Raw genomic sequence first — 20,609 nt, forward strand, 5'->3', positions numbered from 1 at the left:
CAAAGCAACAAAGGAAAAAAAGTTGTAGACTAATCTTAAGATTAGACAAATTTTGATTAGGTCTCATTCTCTCTCCAACTCCAAGAAGGTGAAAGTGATAGAGAAATGGATGCACCAAGGCCCCAAAAGGCCTCAACTCTTGAGAACCACTTGCTTTGAATCCTCACCTCTATCTTTCTGTCTCCTATACCAAATAAGCCAAGCATATTTAATACTAGCCATTTCTCCCATGTTACTTTGTTCATCTCATTCTAGATATGCATGTGTTACTGTCCTCTCTGGGATCTCAATAAGGTTGTCTGTGGAGTGTGGAGTCATGAAGCGTGTATCCATAGCTTCTTGCAACTATTTTATCTCATGACTAATTACTGATTTCCATAGCGTTACTACAATTTCCCCTCTAAAAATGAAGCTTGGTGGTGATGGCAGCCAAAAGGGCACCAACCTCTCAATCTATGTTACTGTTTTCGTCTCAATATTTCTCTTTGGGTGCTTCTTCATCAATGATAAGGTTGAGTGGATGCCTTATTTTCCATTATCAAGGCCTAACCCTCAAGAAATCCAATACCAAAGACCAGCAACAAATGCCACAGTTATAGAAAGCAACAAGAATAGCATATCCACTATGGCAAAGATAGATGGAGAGGACAATGAAGAAATTGAGTTGCCACCAGAAAATTGTGATATCTTTGTAGGAGAATGGGTTTTTGATGAAGTAAGCCACCCTTTGTACAGAGAAAATGAGTGTGAGTTTCTATCAGAACAGGTGACTTGTTTGAAGAATGGAAGACAAGATTCTTTGTACCAGCATTGGAGATGGCAGCCTAGAGACTGTTCTTTGCCCAAGTAAGTAATAAAAAGAAAATTTTTAATGCATTGTGAGTCATAGCCAATCACATATTCAATGCTTGTATTATAGTTAGTACTCATATATTGTTATTGATTGTTTCTTGTTTGAGATTGGTAATCCTGGTTTTTTTTTTTTTTTTTTTTTTCATTGGGTTTTGCAAAAAGGTTTAAAGCAAAACTGTTGCTTGAGAAACTAAGGGGAAAGAGGCTTATGTTTGTAGGCGACTCCTTGAATAGGAACCAATGGGAATCCATGGTTTGCCTGGTTCAGTCTATCATTCCTCCTACCAAAAAGAGCATGAGCTACTCTGGTTACCTCTCTGTCTTCAGAATTGAGGTCTCTCTCTCTCTCTCTCTCTCTCTCTCTCCCTCTCTCTCTCTCTCTCTCACACACACACAAAGGAAAGGACACATTAAAACGAATGTGATTAGTGCCACATCAATAAATAAATAAAATTTTTTTTTTTTTGGAAATGTGTTTACATTGATTCATCGGTTAGTAAAACCTATGCAGTAAAATTTGTAATATCTTTAACATTACCTTTTGAAATTAGACTAAGAGTTTTCAACCATGTATTGAAACACTGCAAACTGAAAAGTGGATACACATTTGAAAGATGTTTAGCTATGGACCTTATTGTCTGTATCTTGGTAATAACACATCAGTGCATGGTTTGAAAACTGCATGTTTATCGATGGATGTAAAGCTTATATTGAGCTTGGGGAACAAAAATCATAGAAATTTGAACAATGCAGATTATATGTGAGAGAGAGAGAGAGTTTTTTCATGATTTAGCAAAAGGACTTCTACTCTGGATTAATCATATTCTTTGTACTTTCAGGAATACAATGCTACGGTGGAATTTTATTGGGCACCGTTTCTTGTTGAATCCAATTCAGACAGTCCTAGAACGCACAGCATATCAGAACGCATAATAATGCCTGAATCAATTTCAAAGCATGGAGTTCATTGGAAAGGTGTAGACTACCTTATATTCAATACATATATATGGTGGATGAAATCATCCAAAATGAAAGTCTTGTAAGTACTAAAATAGTTCAAAGTTAATTTCCTCAATGCTCATTTGCATAGAAGTATTTAAAAGGAATGTTTGGGAATCAATTTTTAATTTAAATGCCTTAATTTAAGGATGAATTTGATAGACTGAACCAGGCAAACCATGGATTCCCAGGAAAAAATGTTATATCCATTTGAAATGATTAGATGTAAAATGTTATTTCAAATCCCTAACATCACAATTTTTTTTTTTTTTTTTTTTTTTTTTTGGTTAGAGTAAAATCTCTAAAACCCAAATCATCATATATTATTAAAATTTCATATCAAGCAATTTATACTAGCAAATAAAATTTTCTCTAAATCCCTTGAATTTAAATCTTCAAATACAGTTGTAATTTAGTTTCTCTCTTATGCATAGATAATAGGCCTAATTCTTCATATGTGGATTGATAAAATAGACGAGGATCATTTGATGAGGCAACCATTGAGTATGATGAAATCCAACGGCATATAGCGTATGAGAGAGTTTTGAGGACATGGGCAAAGTGGGTGGAGAAAAATGTGGATCCTAAGTCTACCTCTGTCTTCTTCCGAAGCATGTCTCCTACTCATATCAAGTAAAAAAAACATACCCTTAATTTACTTCTTTTTTTGAACGTTATTCTACTTCTATAATGATATAGTTATCTATTTGGATTAGCATTGGAATCTAGAGGTACACTTTCATTACACAATAGAGAAAAACCTATTGCACATAGTGTGTGGACATACTATCTTTTATAACTAAATTATGACTTGAAGTCATGATTTCCAATTTGAAATATGACTTCAAGTCATAATTTCAGTTAAAAAGGACAATGTGTATGCACACACTGTGTGCAACAAACACTGCCCCATACAATATAAGCATGCTATTAACTCTTTTGTGCAAGAATAAATTGGCTATGGTCTTGCTTTTTTAGTATGTGGTTGATTTTTTTCAATCAAGATTTTTAATTTTGAAATTTCTAAATTAAAAAAAAAAAAATCAATTCAATATGTTATACAGTATCATCTAATTTTACAAATATTTCGCTATTTACTATAACTTTCAAGTGCTTTGTTGGAAAAAGACATAGTATTAAATTTGAAGAAGTATTTCCATTTTTATTTGGTCACTCACTAAATTTGGATGTTTTGTTAGATTCAGAAATATATATCACAAATAACAAATTTTTATAGGAGTTAGGACCTTGGTATTTGGTGTCACCGTTGCCCATAAAATCCTTTTTCAATTTATATAGCCATTAGTTTAAAGACTAAAATTGTTGGAAAAGTGTGTATCATTATGGCTCATCCCCTTTAAGATGATACAGTTGATCCTTTATGTGAGGAATTTTCGATGTACGTGAAATATAATAAATGGATGAAAAAACCAATTGTAATGCTTAATTTGTTTTATAATTCATCATTGAAATGATATAACATATTGTTGTTTCTTTGATAACTTTCATTTATCTTTTAATGTGCATGCAAATGCAAAATACAGGAGCCTAGACTGGAACAATCCAAATGGGATCAAATGTGCTAATGAGACAACTCCATACTTGAACATGTCGACCCCATTGTATGTGGGCACGGACCACCAGCTCTTCTTGGTTGCATCAAATGTGACCCAATCCATGAAAGTTCCAGTTTACCTCCTCAACATAACCATCCTCTCCGAGTACCGGAAAGATGCACACACCTCAATTTACACCACACGCGGAGGCCAGTTACTCACACCGGAGCAGATGTCTGACCCGGCTAAATATGCAGATTGTATCCACTGGTGCCTACCAGGGTTGCCTGATACATGGAATGAGTTCCTTTACACACATATACTTTCTCACCCATAATTAATGGATTCATCAGCTAGTTTTGTAACCAAATTTTCTCACCAAAATTATGAGAAATGAAAAAGGAATGGGACCTAAATTATGTGTCATATGATCATATCATGCAGTAGTTGTTCTGTTCCTCAATATTAATCCAATATTCCTACTCCCATTATTGCAGTGATTATTGACATATATCCAACAAAACTGTCAATTTCTCGAACCACTCAAAGCCAGGTCAGCCAAAACTTAATGATTGTCAACCAAACAGTACGGCCAATACAATCGGCAGGGAGACACAAGATAACACAAGTTGGTTTAATAAGGATTAAATGTGATGGCACACAACACTACTAAAGTTTCTCTTTTTTGGCTGGCCACAACTAAATCTAAATGCTTCACGAGAACCATAAGACAAAGACAGTCTCATCCCTTATACTATCATTAACAAAACAAAAGGATATGACAGAATTGAGTGGTCTAAAGTCTAAACTTACCACTTAACTGTATGACATGTATGCATAAGATCTCATTGAGTTCTAAATTATGTACATAGCAAAAATCAATAACCAATATTCCTTGTTTGAGTGGGGCAGAAGACTTCCATGCCATATCAAATGTCTTTTTTTTTTTCTTTTTTTCTTTTTTTTTTTGTGTGGTTAACAGCACTCCATTACAGCAGTCCAGTGGCACCGGGATGAACTCATACACCAGAAAAGGAGAAAAATAATATAATAAAAGGAAAGAAGAAGAACCTGTTTAAGTTATTAATCAAATTTACTTTTCAATTTTCATTGCAAATGGTGTATATATTAACTTATAAAGAAAAAATAAAAAAATGAGACAAAATTTCCAACTCACGTACTAGTTTCCCTGAGATAATATCAATGTGATGTGTAATCTGCCTTATAATATAATCCAACAGATGAGACGATAAACCTAGCTAACATTGCTAATTTTACAACCTTATCCATTTTATCTGGATACTAGAAATCAATTCAAGTTCCGAGAGAGAACCTGCAAGTCAAAAACCACTTATCAGGTTCAGAGGCATATAAAAGATAAAAGACAACAGACACAATGGTAGTGAGGAAGAACAAACTAGACAAAGTTAAAATTTGATAGATAGGAATATCAGTCTAGTGCAAATTGTATGCACTTAAATTGAACGCCAGCTATAGCAATTCAAAGTTACAAACATGAGGAACAAAAAATCCACAATGTATCTGTGTATGTATCAGTTGGCTTCAGTTTACACCTACTGTAACTCTTTGAGCTGCTACACCTCTTAATAGCTTTTAGTTAAAATTAATATTTTTCCAAGTCCACCATTGACACAAACATGTCCATATATCCGATCCAAAGCTCATTTAATTTATTATATTTTTCATAAATATTTTAAAAATAAAACATTGTTTTATATGAGGTAGTTCTTAATCTTCAATTATCTTGATATTTGACAAATATGATGGGCATATATAAATCACATTATCAAACATTGTGGGTAGGTGTTGGTAGGTGTGTTCAACACCTACCCACCCACCTACACTCACAATTATAGATACCCATATGAAAGAATCAACTTGCCTTGGATACTAATGGCTTGGCATGCTCTTCCCATTCAGTAGCCCATCTTGCAGATGAACCCATTTCCAAGGTACCATTTCTCAGTGACTTTAAAGCATCACAACCATCTGGAAAACCCTTGAATAGCATCTGAAGATATACAGAGAACATAAAGCTTTGCCCCAAACAATACGCAAAACAGTTAAAGGCAATTAGGTTGACAGGTCAACATAATGAAACTAAGCTTGTTTTGAGTTGAATTACTGCATTAGTTTGTTTCCAGTAATTATTAACTTCGATAGCAGAACACCAGATGATGTTAGATAATGCCCCAAGATATTGAAACAGGTAAAATTCATGGAAATGCAACAAATCTGCTCATGGAAAAAATTAGCCGTATATATTTTGATAATTTAATAGTTACAACCTTTGGGGGAGGAGAAGGTGGGGGGGGGGGGGGGGGGGGGTGTAATTCAAACTTTGGATGTCTCTATTGGAAACAATAGGAGATGCCAATTAGTTGAACTACAAGGCTCTTGGCTAGCCATATACATATACATATATATATATATATATTTTGATAAGTAATAAAGATGTATATTCAAGAACACTACCTCATGCAGAAAGTCATAAGGCAAAGAAAAAAAATTACAAAAAAAGAAGATAAAAAACAGAAAGAAAATATACTAATTACAAAGCAGAGAGCTAAGAAACATAGGGAGAGAATCACTAGAGGTGAGTCCCCAAGCCCTAAACCAGTCAAAATGGGAGCCACTGAAAGAAGCCAATAGCTAGTCATTAGAACTTTCCATGTCCTCAAACGTCCTCCAATTTCGCTCCCTCCAAAGACACCACATTAAGCACAGCGGAGCTAAATTCCAAATGCTAGACGAATACTTTCCAGGCCAATTCCACCAACCAAAGAGAGTGTCCACAACTGATCTTGGCAAGACCCAAGAAATCCCAAAAGATCTAAACACCAAACTCCACAACCGGTGAGCCTTACCACAATGCAGTAGCAAATGATCCACCGTCTCCCCCATTACAACGACACATAATGCACCAGTCAACAAAGTCCATCCCTCTACCCCTCAAATTGTTGCCGGTAAGGATCTTATCCCATACAGCAGTCCACACAAAGAAGAAACACACCGAGGGGCTTTAACCTTCCACACACCTTTCCAAGGAAAGATAATGGGCAAGGGACCTCTTAATTTACTCTAAAACGATCGGATATCAAAATCCCCATTCTTTGTCAACTTCCATCGCATACGATCTCCATTCTTAGTTGGAGGTAAATTAGAGCCCAAAGTACAGAGAAATTCATCCACAACACCCATTTCCCAATCATTTGGTCTCCGAATGAAACGAACATCCCAGCTTCTCCGTTCCTCTATCCCCAACCGTTCAAGAGAGGCCACTAATGCCTCTTTATTGGAGGCAATCCCATACACAACCGGAAAGGTCAACTGAAATGGAGAATCCCCACACCATTGATCTGTCCAAAGCTTCACTCTATCCCCCACCCCTACCTTAAACCGAATATTTTTACTAAAAACCACCCAACCCATTCGGATGCTTCTCTACAAACCACACCCATGTATCCCTCTATCTAGCTTAGAGGTCCAACCCCCCCATTCTTCCCCAAACTTTAGAGCTACAACCCTTCTCCAAAGCCTTGTCTCCTCAACCCCAAACCGCCATAACCATTTCCCTAGTAAGGCTTTATTAAAAGTAGTTAATTTCCTTACTCCTAACCCACCATTTTCCAGAGGTGCACACACCTTATCCCATCCCACCAAATGTGTCTTGGAATCCCCCCACAAGAAATCCCTTTGCAACCTCTCAATTTTATTGGCGACATGCGTAGGGATAGTAAAAAGAGATAAAAAGTAAGTCGGAAGACTAGATAATGTACTCTTAATCAACGTCAGTCTTCCACCTTTTGACAAATACATCCTCTTCCAACCAGCCAACTTACGCTCAATTTTCTCTAAGATAGGATTCCAAATAGTAGGGGACTTGTGGGACGCCCACAATGGCATACCAAGATAGGTCGTAGGCAAATTATTAGTTGCCAGGGGACGCCAAATAATGATATTTTTTCATGGGTTCTACTAACGTTATGCCCTTAGGACATATGGTAGTAGACCATTCTAAGAAAATTTTTATGGAAAATTGAAAAAGTGACTAACTTTTTTGATAGCTTTTTCAATTTCCTATAAAAAGTTTCCTAAAATAGATGATTAATATATGCCCTAAGGGCATATATTAACCGGACCAATTTTTTCATTTGTCTCGGATAAATTATCCATAAAGAAGAGGGTGGGGGCCATAAAAAAATGATATTGTCAAAGAGCTATAGTGGTTACACCGTCCAATGCATTAGTTGAGGTTGAAAGCGTGAAAGTTATAAAGAAGAGTGGATATAAAGAAAAGAGGAAGCAAAAAAATCAAAGTTAGGTCAGTTAGCCAATGAACAAGAGTTATGATATTTTCTGTTCTGACCCAGATAAGCGGAAGCACATGTTTTTCTAAAAAACCAACCTCATATTTGGAAAACCTGACCTAGATTGTTTGTTTGGTTTTTATTTTATATTATTTTAAATGTATTATAATTTGGTCTGTGTGGGTGGTTAGGTTAATGCATACTTATACATAATAAAAACTACAGTTTTCCCACTCATGTATTGGGTTGAATTGCACTCTCCAACCTATTCCAACAAATTTTTCACCTCCATTAGTGGGCCATTGTCTAGAATAAAAAGTTACTAAACTAGGAGACTTGAAAGTCATGTGACTAAATAATGCAACATGGTACCAATTATGACATAAAACAGTAACCAGAAATGGTAAAATGAAACATTTGATTTCTTCCCCTTAGTCTTCTCAACGACTATAGGAAAAAAAAAATGTAGAACTTATCTAGTTTTCTCATCCATTATCTTCTCTTCCTCCATTAGATAAAAAACCAAAAAAAAAAAAAAAAAGTGACCTGGGTTTAGCATAGCCAATTAACCATTTCTGACCTTAGTCAAGTAATAAACTTATGAAGAGTTCAATAACTAACTCTGAACAAGGAGAAAAGAGGAGGCCTTTTTTTCAACTTACCATGAGTTCATCAGCTAGCTCTGAAGAAGTAGAAAAGAGGAGACCATTTTTTTTAACTTTTACAAGTTCTTCAATGCTTCAGAAAATGTGAAACAAATAATACCATTACTAATGAGATAATATCATTAAAATAACATATAGCGTTGTTCAAGCACACATTGAAGTCAACATACCAAGAAACATACAACAAAATCTTACCAAGAGTAGGAAACGGCACAAGCAGGCAGTCCACAACCGAACATATCCACAACCTGATAGCCAACACTGTTATATTTTAGAAGAGGAGAATGGAAAGAGATTTGAGAAAAGGTTTATGATCAATCAATCAGTCCTTCACCTTAGCAGATATTTATATTAGAATGATATGACAAGATTACAAGAATACCCTTGTGCTAAAATATAACAAGAAGTTCATATAAAAAAATAATAATACAAAAATAATAATAACATGAGTAACGCTAACAACAACATTATTTGTTAAGTAAAAGATTGCTTATGTGCCCACAAAAATATCCTTATAGCCCTCTACATGGCTTTATCCTATAACAGGAAACAGACAATGATTTACCTTCATTGGAAGGTCTAACCCTGAAGAGGAAGTGTGCAGACATACGCCCAAGTCTGCTGATCCTGTGAATATAGCAAATATATTGGCATTTGATAGCTTCTTGGAAGAAAGAAGAGAAGAAGAAACAAAGAATAAAGAACCTACCCAAGAGCAATGGGTAATCCTCAGCTGACAGCCACATAGTACGAAATGCCACACGTTTGAGGTGTAACCTCCTTATTTTCTCTTCATATCTTTCTTTCTCAGGTCCTTTACCTTCATGAAAAATAGATCCCGAGTCAAAAGGTGTCTGCATCAAAACTGATGTTTCATTTATATATATATATATGTGTGTGTGTGTGTGTGTGTGTGTGTGTGTGTGTGTGAGCACGCTTGCACATATATACATACATATTGATGCATTATTACCTGTAATGATGAACAACAACCTCGGGTACACATATTGCTTTCCATCAGAGATTTCCTTCCATAGAAACTCTTCATTGGTTGAATCATCTTCATTTAATACTGCAGCAACACGCCTATCATACATTACTGCTGCCTCCAAGAGAATGCTAAAATCCTCATCTGGGGTCCTGGGGAAAAAAAAAAAGAGGTTTCATTCTTCAAGTAAATATTTATTTTTCATCATAGATTTATCTGAAAGATAAAACATTCAGATGCAGGTGTTTTGAAAAACCTATAAGAAATCATAAATGTTATGCAACACCCATAAAGTCAGAATCCAAGTGAACTTGCAAGGCTGTTCATATTTAGCCTACGGCGGCTTACCATGCCAACAAACAAGACATCATGTAATGATAACAATAGCAAATTATATTCAGTCGAAGTATTTTACACTCATTTTGTTATCATCTATAGCATTCCTTCTTATCACAACCAATAATTGTCAAGTCCACAGACCTAAACCATGTTATTAAATATAGAGGATACCAGTAGTGGGAGGAAAGAGTCTGCTGCAGTATCTTGCATTTGTTGGATACAATTTTTGATTATAAGGGCCACTGTTCTCTATTTTCATTTTTTCTATTTATTACTTTATGGAAATTAGAAGAATGCCTAGAGAGTTGCAGCTGGTACTTCCTAACATTTCCAACGGAGACATCCAAGGTTCAAATCTCCAGCTCAATTGTAACTATCGAATTATCAAAAAGAAAATAACAATGAATAATATTGAAGGACTTGTTCTTTTTGTTTTCCCCCTTTTTTTGGTGGAAGACGTCAAATTGATAGTAATGCAGGAAACATGACATGGGCGCTAATTCTTACTACTATTCATTTGACACTAGAACATTTTTTTTGTTTTGTTTTCAGCTCTCTAAAGGTTACTAATAATCCAAATTCCCAGCATCATGTGTGAAGATAGCGTAATTTGAGATAGTGAACAGGGTTAAATGCAGTAGGCTCATATTTTTCTTCCCCCCCAACCCCCTTTTTATTTTAATTTTTTATATGTAACAAATAAACATTATTAGATTAGAAGAAACTCATGCACAGGAAGTATGAGCTTTGGCAACCAAAAAATTTTTTTTTGAAATTCAAGGAATCTACAAAAGAGGAATATATAAAGGTGTAAATGAAGCACCAAATGGTCAATACTCTCTCCACTGTGTTTACACTGAATTCATTAGGGTGATATGTCTTTTAATAAGATTAGCCACAGTATGAATCTTCTCCAAAGCAGCTGACCAGCGAAAATAGCAAACTTTCTAGGAGCCTTGTTAACACTCTCTTGATCATGTACTCTATCACTCACTTTTTATATAATACATCTTAACATAAATGTAACTTTAAGCATACAGATTTCGCTGAATTTACTTGTTAAGAGATTGTTTTACTTGGTAATTGTGCAATAATAATTGGAAAATTAGTTTGGTAAATGTCAGAGTTCTTTATTATTATAAGTAAATTCATAAATGATCAAAAAGAGCTACCCATGTACACGGGCCATAAACAAAGGCAACACAAAAATAAAGAGGTAAATGTCAGAGTTCTTTTGTTTTAAATATAGTCACTTTATGCTCAATGCAGGCAGTATGGAGAGAGAACAACAATTATACATTTAATGGTGTGAAGCAGTCAATGGCAGTACTTAAATCATCATGTGTGAAAATGTTGATTGAGTGGTCCCTTACTCTTGGCCCAAATGATATTCATCCAGTTATATATTTCATTAATTTTCTTTCTTTTTCATATGAAATTCTTTTTTGATTAAAAATAAATAGTTTTACTGGAGATAAAAGAACAAGGGTGTAGTACCTTTGTAGAAAGGATGTACACAAGAGTAAACCCAATAGTGCCTAAACAAATTAAGTTCTATATAGCATATCTAAAAAAATCAAAGATTCAAGGGAGAAGAAGGATTCATAGCCTTGGTCCACATGTGAAGAGTCCTTAAGAATACATTCTTCAATCCCCTAACCAATATCTCCCATCCCTCAAATATCCCCTCTTCTTTTCTTGCCAAATACACCACATTAAACACAAGGGAATGGCCTTCCAAATATCAATTCCGTCTTTTGTATTTAACTCTAAAATCATGTTATTCTTTAGGGGAACCCTCTACAAATCATTTATACGTGACGTTTCTCCTCTATTTTTAATAATAATTGATTAGTTATAAAAATAAAAAAATAAAAAAAAAAAATAAAAAAATAATTTAAAAACTTGAAAAATAATTTTCAAAAATCACATAATCATGGCAGCTGATAAAGGGCATTAAGCTGAAGAAGCACCAATTTAACATAACAATTGGACATGCCAAACCAAATTCAAAGATTGTGGCAATAAATATTCAGAGTTTACAAGATCAATAAATTCATCAAAGGAAGAGGAGCTCACCAGCTGGTGCTGCTTACAACAAGTGCTGCTCTATTTGGCTTCAAGAAAATGTCAGTGCCAACCTGGGTAGTAAATAGAGTCTCATTTAGCTCATAGTTCCCCATTCCTAAACTTCCTGCAAGAAGTATGTAACTTGACCAAAAGAGTCATTTCCACTAAACCTAAATTAAATTGGGAATAACAGATATAGTCAAAAGTTACACTTACCACCACTAACACAATCCCCAGATCCAAGAGGCTGACGGAGATCTTTATCTAGTCTACAAAACAACTACAAGTGATCCACATGTCAGACATAATTCTTCAATCAAACATTCTTGATTAGAAGCTGACAAAGAAATACTATCTTTATAGGTAATAACAATTTTATTAACCAAACAAGAAAAGAATCATACAAAGGAAGCCAATAGAGTATACTAGATGTTTCTTTTTTGATAAGTAAAACTTTTATTAAAAAAGGAAAAGGGAAAGACACAAAAAGTAATGTGTAAAATCCCTTTACAGATAATACAACTCAAAAAGAAAGAAAGCCAATCCAATCAATAAAAGAGATGGAGGGGGTGCCACCTAGGGCATGCATCCAAGCAAACAAAGACCTTAAAATAAAGAGTCAATGAATGAGTTCATCATTGAAGGTATGAATAGAAATACTTGCTTCACCTTGTGCTTTTCCTCAAGTGAAGCGGGATGGAAAAACTCAGGTGGCTGATCATATAACACTGTTGCACTATCAATGTCAAACCAGAATAAGATATGAAAATGACCATTAAAAATTTTTACCAAAAATATTTATAAAGCAATAAAAAAAATTGCAAAATTTTTAGCTGACCATCTTACTTAATCCCCCAGTTTTGAGCCAGTTCATGTTGCATTGCCTTTGTTACACATAGGGAACCATCTGCCATCTTCCCATAACGATTCTCAATCCTAAGAACACATCCAAAAATTATAAAAAAAATGTACAGCTAAAAAAGGACGTCATACACAATAGCATGGATGCAAGTTGGTACCAGCGATATACAGAGACGAAGCGACTATTTCTCCCAAGGGATAAACCGAGTAGTGTATATCCAAAATTATGCCAATCAATTATAAACGCAGAATTCCTAAGCGAACTTGCCCATCTTACAGCCACTAAGGTTGGAACAGAAGGAGGATTCTACAGAAGCAAGAAAGCATTAGAACTCAAATTATTAGAATTCTAAGACATAAATTAAAAAATAAAAAATCAAGAATCCGGGGGACACACAATGACACACACAGATTGAGACAAAATACAAAATATATAATCAAGTGACAAAAAATGTTGAAAAATTAAAGACAAGGATTTTAATGAACTACATGATTAACAAGAACAAAGGATCCAAAATGTGATTATTTCCAATTCATTCATTCATCTTCATGATATACAATAATGAATATGGTCCAGATACTCCGTGATTCAAGCAATAACAAAATGTGCCCGTAGTGATGTTCCACCTAAATTTTCAGTACATGTGCCAAAATAGGCCTTTTTTTATAGGACGTGCCAAAATAGGCTGTTATTCTTCAAACATAAACCCACAACCTTCAGAGTCACCTGAAAGTGTATAGAGTCAACTATAAACCTCCCAAGATGGGTAAAACCATCCAGGAAAAAAATTTCAGACTTTGCATAAAGATGCCTTCACTTCAACTGTGTACTTGCACGTAGCACTTTTAGTAATCACTAGAAGGAAGATGTATCATAGCAGTTGATACAACCAGGTATAATAACATCTCATTATATGCTATGGTTGATAAAAAAAAAAAAAAAATTACTTCTGGAAAAATATCATTTAGTTATCACAATCCTTTTTTTTTAGTGATAAATTACACACATACCCGAGTGGTTCTTGAACCCACAACCTCACCCTCCAACCAATTATTATGGAAGAAGGAAGTGCCAGTCGAGCTATAGCTCATTGGCCATCTAGTTATCACAATCACTCATCCAGCCATTATGACAATAGATTAAGTAAAAATTGATTTTTTTTTTTTTTTTTTTTTTTGGCGTGGAAGAATAGCGTTTTGCTTCATTTAGAAATGAGGATGTACGTACCTGGAACATAAGCCACCATACCTCTACATGTCTATTTTTTTTCACTGGAAAAAGTTGTATAACCCTCCAAAAAATTATTATGGAAGAAGGAAGTGCCTGTCGAGCTATAGCTCATTGGCCATCTAGTTATCACAATCACTCATCCAGCCATTATGACAATAGATTAAGTAAATATTGATTTTTTTTTTTTTTTTTTTTTTTTTTTTTTTTTGCCGTGGAAGAATAGCATTTTGCTTCATTTAGAAATGAGGATGTACGTACCTGGAACATAAGCCACCATACCTCTACATGTCTTTTTTTTTTTCCCCGGAAAAAGTTGTATAATGAATTCAAAAATGACAATATTTAGTGCAATGTAGTTCCCAAATGTTAATCAGAAAAAATAAGGGTTAGTTGCAGTTACCCTAATCTATGGGAGATATTGCAATTTACACCCTAATTACAGTATTCTGCAATTAACACCCTAATTCAAGATTAATTAACAAAATATTACTAATTCCCACCCACGATCCAAATCAATATCTCACTTAACAAACTAGCAGAGAGTTATCTACCATAACCTTTGAGAGCATTTGAAATGTGCACCCTAAACTACAAAAGTTACACAATCATTATCCTGATTCGAGATTAATTTGGATAGTGGCATGGACATTGCAAATTAGTCTCGAATTAGGGTGTTGATTGCAGCATTTTTAAATTTATGACAAACATTTGTAAATTTCCTTATAGTTCAAGGCAGATTGCTACAATTAACCCACAAAATAATAAGCAATTGCAACTGCAACAACAAGAAAGACTTACAAATGAGACATTTGTATTTAACTATCACTTGACCTCCTCTGTCATAAGAAAAGTTAATACTAAATTTTTACTAAAAAATGCTTTTATCAATATAGGATTCTTTCATATATTAAGCAAGCACCAACACAAAAGATGAGAATTTCAAGAGGGAAGTAAATATAACAAGAATCGACAAACAAACTTTTTTTGCCCAGAACAATCAAAGACTACTAAGACTACATATGCCACAAAGTTGTTAACTAAGAAACACCGTATACTCCCAAAATGAAATGCGAGGGTTCACCTGCACAATAAAAACATCAGGAGAAGGTATTTTTAGACAAAGAAACCAGAGAAGCATGAAAAACTGAATTATTGGCTTGAGCAGAAGCATTATGGGGCGAAATATCCTGGGTAATCCTTGAAAGATTTTTGGCCATTGTGTCTGCAAATCAAAACAATATACAATAAATAATCAAAAGAAAACGATAGACACAAATCCCCAGTCTAATAAAATATTGAAATATCTCCACCACAATACCATTGTGTGAATATGTATGGATGGGTGACTTAGAACTGCAATGTGGGGCTCAGAACCTATTCAAACATTCAAATTTGTGGTTAAAGCAGCACACTTAGTAATAGCTTGACTGAAAGACCCCTAAACCCTTGAGAGGAAACAGAGAGGAGAGTTCATAGATAACTAAAGAGTAAAACTCACCAAAAGTCTATCAGTTTAGCCCAAAAAAAAAAAAAAAATTGTTTTTTCAAATGAGAGATGCCTGCAACAATTGGATAAAAAAAATAGGTTCTTTACATTTTATTTCTTTTCCAAAGAATAGAAAGGTTTACCTCCATATGCAATGATGTCCACTTCTAGAGATGCCTGCAAAATCAAAAGAAAAGTTTGCAGATGAGTTGAGAAACCAAGAAACATGAGAGATCTGAATGAAACTGATAGAAAAATCATAACATGAAGAAATATGGAGCTGTAAGAGGAAAATTTGATCTAGTAGATATACATTACTCCACATATATTTCCAAGCTAACCAAAATAAGCTTCAGTTTTAGCACTCCTTTAACAGTTTCAATAACCCTGGACAATACTCATTCACCAGTCATCACTTTGTGTAACAACCAACAATGTTAAATGGGATTAATAGATGCAGTTAGAAAATGAAAAGTAATCAAAAAAACAAGATGGTGATCACTGCATGCTAATGTTATTGTGCCAATGTCTAAAGATTATGTTCAAGGAACCCATAATCTCAAAAATAAGTTGAGTGCAGAGGCAGCAAATAATAATCAATCATCAACCCTAGTACTGTTACAATGCCATTTCCTTTCTTATCTCACCTCCCACAAACTACAAACCTTATAATATCTCTCATGTTATACTTTATGTCATTCCATCAAAAAAATTACTTTAACAGAATTTGTAAGTTATAATACAAGTGCCGAACTCTACCTTTGATTAACAATACCAAACTAGTACCCAAAAAAAGGTGAAATATATGATGGTCCCTAAAATTTTATTTGGGTTCTATTTTAGTCCCTGCAATTTGAAAAGTTCGTTTATAGTCTTCAAAAAAAAAAAAAAAAAAAAAACAATGCAAACATACCAAGTTAGTCCTTCTCTAACCTTTCCATTATAACAGAGGAGCGCTACATGAGTTTGTCAAATTTTGCCACATAAACAAGAATTAGAATGTCAAGGCTATGAATGAACTAGCTTAGTACATTCACAATTCTTTTAGGACTAAAAGCTACCTTTCAAGTTTCAAGCCAAGGGCATCAAGGCTGTAGCTCAACTAGCGCCTCCTAGTTTCCATTGTTCAAATCCTCATTCCCCCAGCTATTGAATTATCCCAAAAAAAAAAAAAAAAAAAAAAAAAACTCCAGAACCCATAAACCCCATGGCCTAGTCTTTTTGCTAGACAAAGTTTAAGGGCTTCCCGAAGATCCTAGATCAATTAAGCCTTCTTCACACATAAACCCCATGAGTTTACATGTGCTTAATAGGTCAGTGTGCCTGACCCATTTTCTCTTGCATCACAAAATTGGTACATAGTTGAAAGCATCCAGATTTACCCAATGAATAAACAGCACTAGTATTAAGATCCATACAACAAGCATATTAGTACACAAGTCAAATTAATTGCTCATCTATAATAAGACTTCAATTAATTACATTTTTTACCACCTTCAATTCATTGTCAATAAATAAATCCAAATACTATTGCACACCCTCGGCGTGATGTTCAGTTCACAAGTACAAGTGCTTGTGGAGTGAGGGACAAGGGCTCGGGTTGAAGTCTCCACGAGCGAGACTCACACATATACATTTAGATTAAAAATAATAATAATAATAATAATAATAATAATAATTAAAAAAATTTAAAAAAAAAAAAAAAAAAAAAAAAAAAAAAAAAAGATGAACCTGACGGGCAAGTGAAAGAGCATGATACTGCATCCGAGGGCTTCGACCGAGGTCTCCCAATACCACCACGCACGCCCTCCCTCTCTTCCCGTTTTTCCCTTCATAATCGTTCATTATTACATCAAATTCTGAATTAAAAATGATCTGTTGTATTGGTAATTTTTGTAATTGTGGGAATCAATTCAACCAGAAAACTAAAACAAAAGAAACAAAAAAGTAAAATTAGAACTGATTTTTTTTTGTGTTTACCTGACATTTGAGAAAATCAAATCCACTTGAAAAATCAAATTCTACACAGACACAGTTTCACTCTCTAGCTCTCTCGTTTTACGGGAAATGTGAAACCCAGAAAGAGACGGTGACTTCGAATTCACTGCAAACCCGACCCGGAAATAATATGTAGAGAGAATAGGCTTAGGTTATGGACTACTCGACTTGTTTGGACTTGGATTTGCCTAGCCCATTTTAATGATTTTTTTTTTTTTTAATTTATCAATTTATTTAGGGTACATTCCTATAAATACCGACAAAGTTCACAACTTTTCAAAACAAACCAATTTGATTCTTAAAATCAACTTAATTCATAAACACGGTTCAGAGACTAAGTACACTTTAGGGATCAAATTGATCAATTTTGAAAATTCTTAAATCTGATTAGTTTTATCTCATAGTTCGGAATATGTTATTGGAGTTTACCCATTTAATTATATAGGACATGTTATGATTCTTCCTTCTTTTTTTAAAAATAAAAACATTGTGATTGCGATTTCTTTTTAATTTATTTATTTGGGAATAACTAATTAATGAGAGTTTAGTTGATTGTTAGATAACCACTAGGCACAAGGACATTCCAATGTACTAATAGATAATTTATAAATGTTTCATTATAATTTAGATATAAAATGTAATTATATTTTTAATCAATTTAAGAATTATATAAAAGAAAGATAATTATTAATAATGGTGAAGAAAAAAAGTCAATAAAAAATTAAAGGTGGTGTTTATTTTATTAAAAAAGAAGAAGAAAAAGTAGAAAAAGAAACTGTTTATTAAAAACATTGTCACATTCCAACGTACTAATATGGTAACCGGAACAAACAAACATGAATAAGAAGAAGTTGTTTATAAAATAAATAATAAATAATAAAAAAAAAAAGAATAAGAAGACGAAGAAGAAGTTATTGTGACCAAAATGGTTGCTTTATCAACAAAAATAAATAAATAAAAGTTACTATGAACAAAACTCTCTATGTTTTGAGAAAACACTCATTGTTACTTTATAGTTTATCTAAGGATGTGATAAAATAGTAGAGGAAAAAGTGATAATGAAATAAATCAAGAAAATAGCAAAGAAAGAGTTGATAATTTATACTATTAATAATAGTACTTCCTGTTTAAATTTTATCATTTTGCGTACTAAAATATTCTGATACAAATTCTTAAACTATATAAAATATCCCTATCTTTTAGTTAAATTATTTTAAATTAAAAAACACAAACTAGTTAAAAGAGTAATTTATTGTTCTTAAGTTTTAGGTTTTTTTCCTTTCTTTTCTCCATTTTGTCTCAAAATTTAGGCACCATCTCTATCTTACTTTTAAATATCATTTCAAGTTACCTTACCTTAAAAAAAAAAAAAAAAAAAAAAAAAAAAAAAAAAAAAACACACACACACACACAGTTGTTAATATATATTTTAGAAAAATTACCTCTCCTATTTGAATTTTAATGCCTCTACGTGAGAGTTGGGAAAAAAAGACCAGTTTCAATTTCAAATAGTTTCTTCCATTCACATCATCCAATAACTTATGTACAAATAACGAATTAGAAAAAAAAAATCACATAGAGAAGGATTCTAATAAAAAATAATATATTTGTGGGGTCCAAAATCTGCGGTCCCAACCCACCTTGTATTAAGGGCCCAAATCTCAGGCCGAGGAGCCCTACTACCCAGGACGTATGATGAAAGTCCCTTAAAGGCCCAAGAATGTGGCCGAGGAGGATCTCACGCTCAACACCTCACAAAACGCCTGAAGTAAAGGACAAACTCAATACAAAAGCATTACAATGAAGAAAGCTGTCCACGCCGTAATGTGGAGCCCAGCACCTGACAAGCCCATACTCCAGAACTTGCTATTCAACTTTCCCCAACCACCCCTAACCACTCTAACGTATGGATTGATAGGATGAGTATTGACCCCAACGAAGGAAAAACTGACACGTAGGTGAAGAACGGGAAGTAAATACTAGTATAAAAGGGAAAGAGAGCGGAGACAAAAAGGGGGGGAGCCCATAAAAAAAGGAGAATGGTGAGAATGAGACGCTCCTCGGACTAAGTCCGAGGAGATAAACCTTTTAAACCACATCCGTGTAAGGCTTAGCTATACAAGCCAAATCCACCTTCGTATGGGCTTCCATGAAAATCATGACTAAACTGCCGCCCAATGACCAAGGTCCAGCCTTTCTATCCCACTCTCTATGAATTATATTGTTCGGGCCTTTTTATATACGAGACCAACGTTATTCTTGGGTCGTTAAAAATCGTGTCCCTACAATTGGCGCCGTCTGTGGGAAAGCTTGTGCTTTGGCGCGGCTGGCGGTGGAGTCAAGTCTATATCAAGCAGAGGTCCGCGAAGTTTCCTCCATTTCCAGCAACATGCAATTGTTGCTCCGACATAAACTCCCGCTAGGGGCTACGTCTCGCAGTGCCAATGGCACGGGCAGCTCTAGGGGCTTCCAACCTTAAGCTAACTCTCCCCCCCTTGGTCGAGGGGCTAACCTTCGAAAAAACTACGAGTTTTGAACAGAACCAAGGCCTTGCATGGTCCTCGGACTCAAGCCTATGGGGAAACCAATTACTTAAAAGCAAAACTATGAGTTTTGGACAGAACCAAGGCCTTGCATGGTCCTTGGACTCAAGCCTATGGGGAAACCAACTACTTAAAAGCAAAAATAAAAGTTTTTTACAGAACCAAGGCCTTGCATGGTCCTCGGACTCAAGCCTATGGGGAAACCAACTACTTAAAAGCAAAACTACAAGTTTTGGACAGAACCAAGGCCTTGCATGGTCCTCGAACTCAAGCCTATGGGGAAACCAACTACTTAAAAGCAAAACTACAAGTTTTTGACAGAACCAAGGCCTTGCATGGTCCTCAGACTCAAGCCTATGGGGAAACCAACTACTTAAAAGCAAAACTACGAGTTTTGGACAGAACCAAGGCCTTGCATGGTCCTCGGACTCAAGTCTATGGGGAAACCAACTACTTAAAAGCAAAAATACGAGTTTTGGACAGAACCAAGGCCTTGCATGGTCCTCGGACTCAAGCCAATGAGGAAACCAACTACTTAAAAGCAAAACTACGAGTTTTGGACAGAACCAAGGCCTTGCATGGTCCTCGGACTCAAGCCTATGGGGAAACCAACTACTTAAAAGCAAAAATACGAGTTTTGGACAGAACCAAGGCCTTGCATGGTCCTCGGACTCAAGCCTATGGGGAAAC

The 20,609-nt window shown here is 34.7% G+C and overlaps 2 protein-coding genes across 8 annotated transcripts; one reads left to right on the forward strand and one right to left on the reverse strand.

The window, feature by feature from the left end:
* On the forward strand, positions 1-3,823 carry LOC126720700 (xylan O-acetyltransferase 1-like). Its single transcript, XM_050423458.1, has 5 exons — positions 1-846; positions 1,015-1,186; positions 1,692-1,891; positions 2,326-2,484; positions 3,396-3,823. The coding sequence occupies exons 1-5, from the start codon at positions 407-409 to the stop codon at positions 3,742-3,744; spliced, it is 1,320 nt and encodes a 439-aa protein (XP_050279415.1). The 5' UTR covers positions 1-406; the 3' UTR covers positions 3,745-3,823.
* A 658-nt stretch (positions 3,824-4,481) lies between these two features.
* LOC126720699 (UDP-glycosyltransferase TURAN) lies at positions 4,482-17,542 on the reverse strand. 7 transcript variants are annotated; one of them, XM_050423453.1, is made up of 17 exons: positions 17,359-17,542; positions 17,115-17,237; positions 15,522-15,555; positions 15,211-15,266; positions 14,974-15,114; positions 12,820-12,968; positions 12,647-12,736; positions 12,470-12,536; positions 12,017-12,080; positions 11,810-11,924; positions 9,377-9,543; positions 9,113-9,223; positions 8,969-9,030; positions 8,599-8,651; positions 8,401-8,476; positions 5,311-5,439; positions 4,482-4,740 (listed from the first exon to the last, which is right to left on the reverse strand). In XM_050423453.1, the coding sequence occupies exons 2-17, from the start codon at positions 17,211-17,213 to the stop codon at positions 4,717-4,719; spliced, it is 1,437 nt and encodes a 478-aa protein (XP_050279410.1). In that variant the 5' UTR covers positions 17,214-17,237; positions 17,359-17,542; the 3' UTR covers positions 4,482-4,716. The 7 variants fall into 7 exon arrangements, with proteins under 7 accessions (XP_050279410.1, XP_050279411.1, XP_050279407.1 ...); XM_050423454.1 differs by having other exon boundaries at positions 17,115-17,253; XM_050423450.1 differs by having other exon boundaries at positions 17,110-17,237; positions 17,359-17,541.
* Positions 17,543-20,609: the final 3,067 nt, after the last annotated feature.

The sequence above is a fragment of the Quercus robur genome, chromosome 4 (genome assembly GCF_932294415.1).
Source record: "Quercus robur chromosome 4, dhQueRobu3.1, whole genome shotgun sequence".
NCBI lineage: Eukaryota > Viridiplantae > Streptophyta > Magnoliopsida > Fagales > Fagaceae > Quercus > Quercus robur.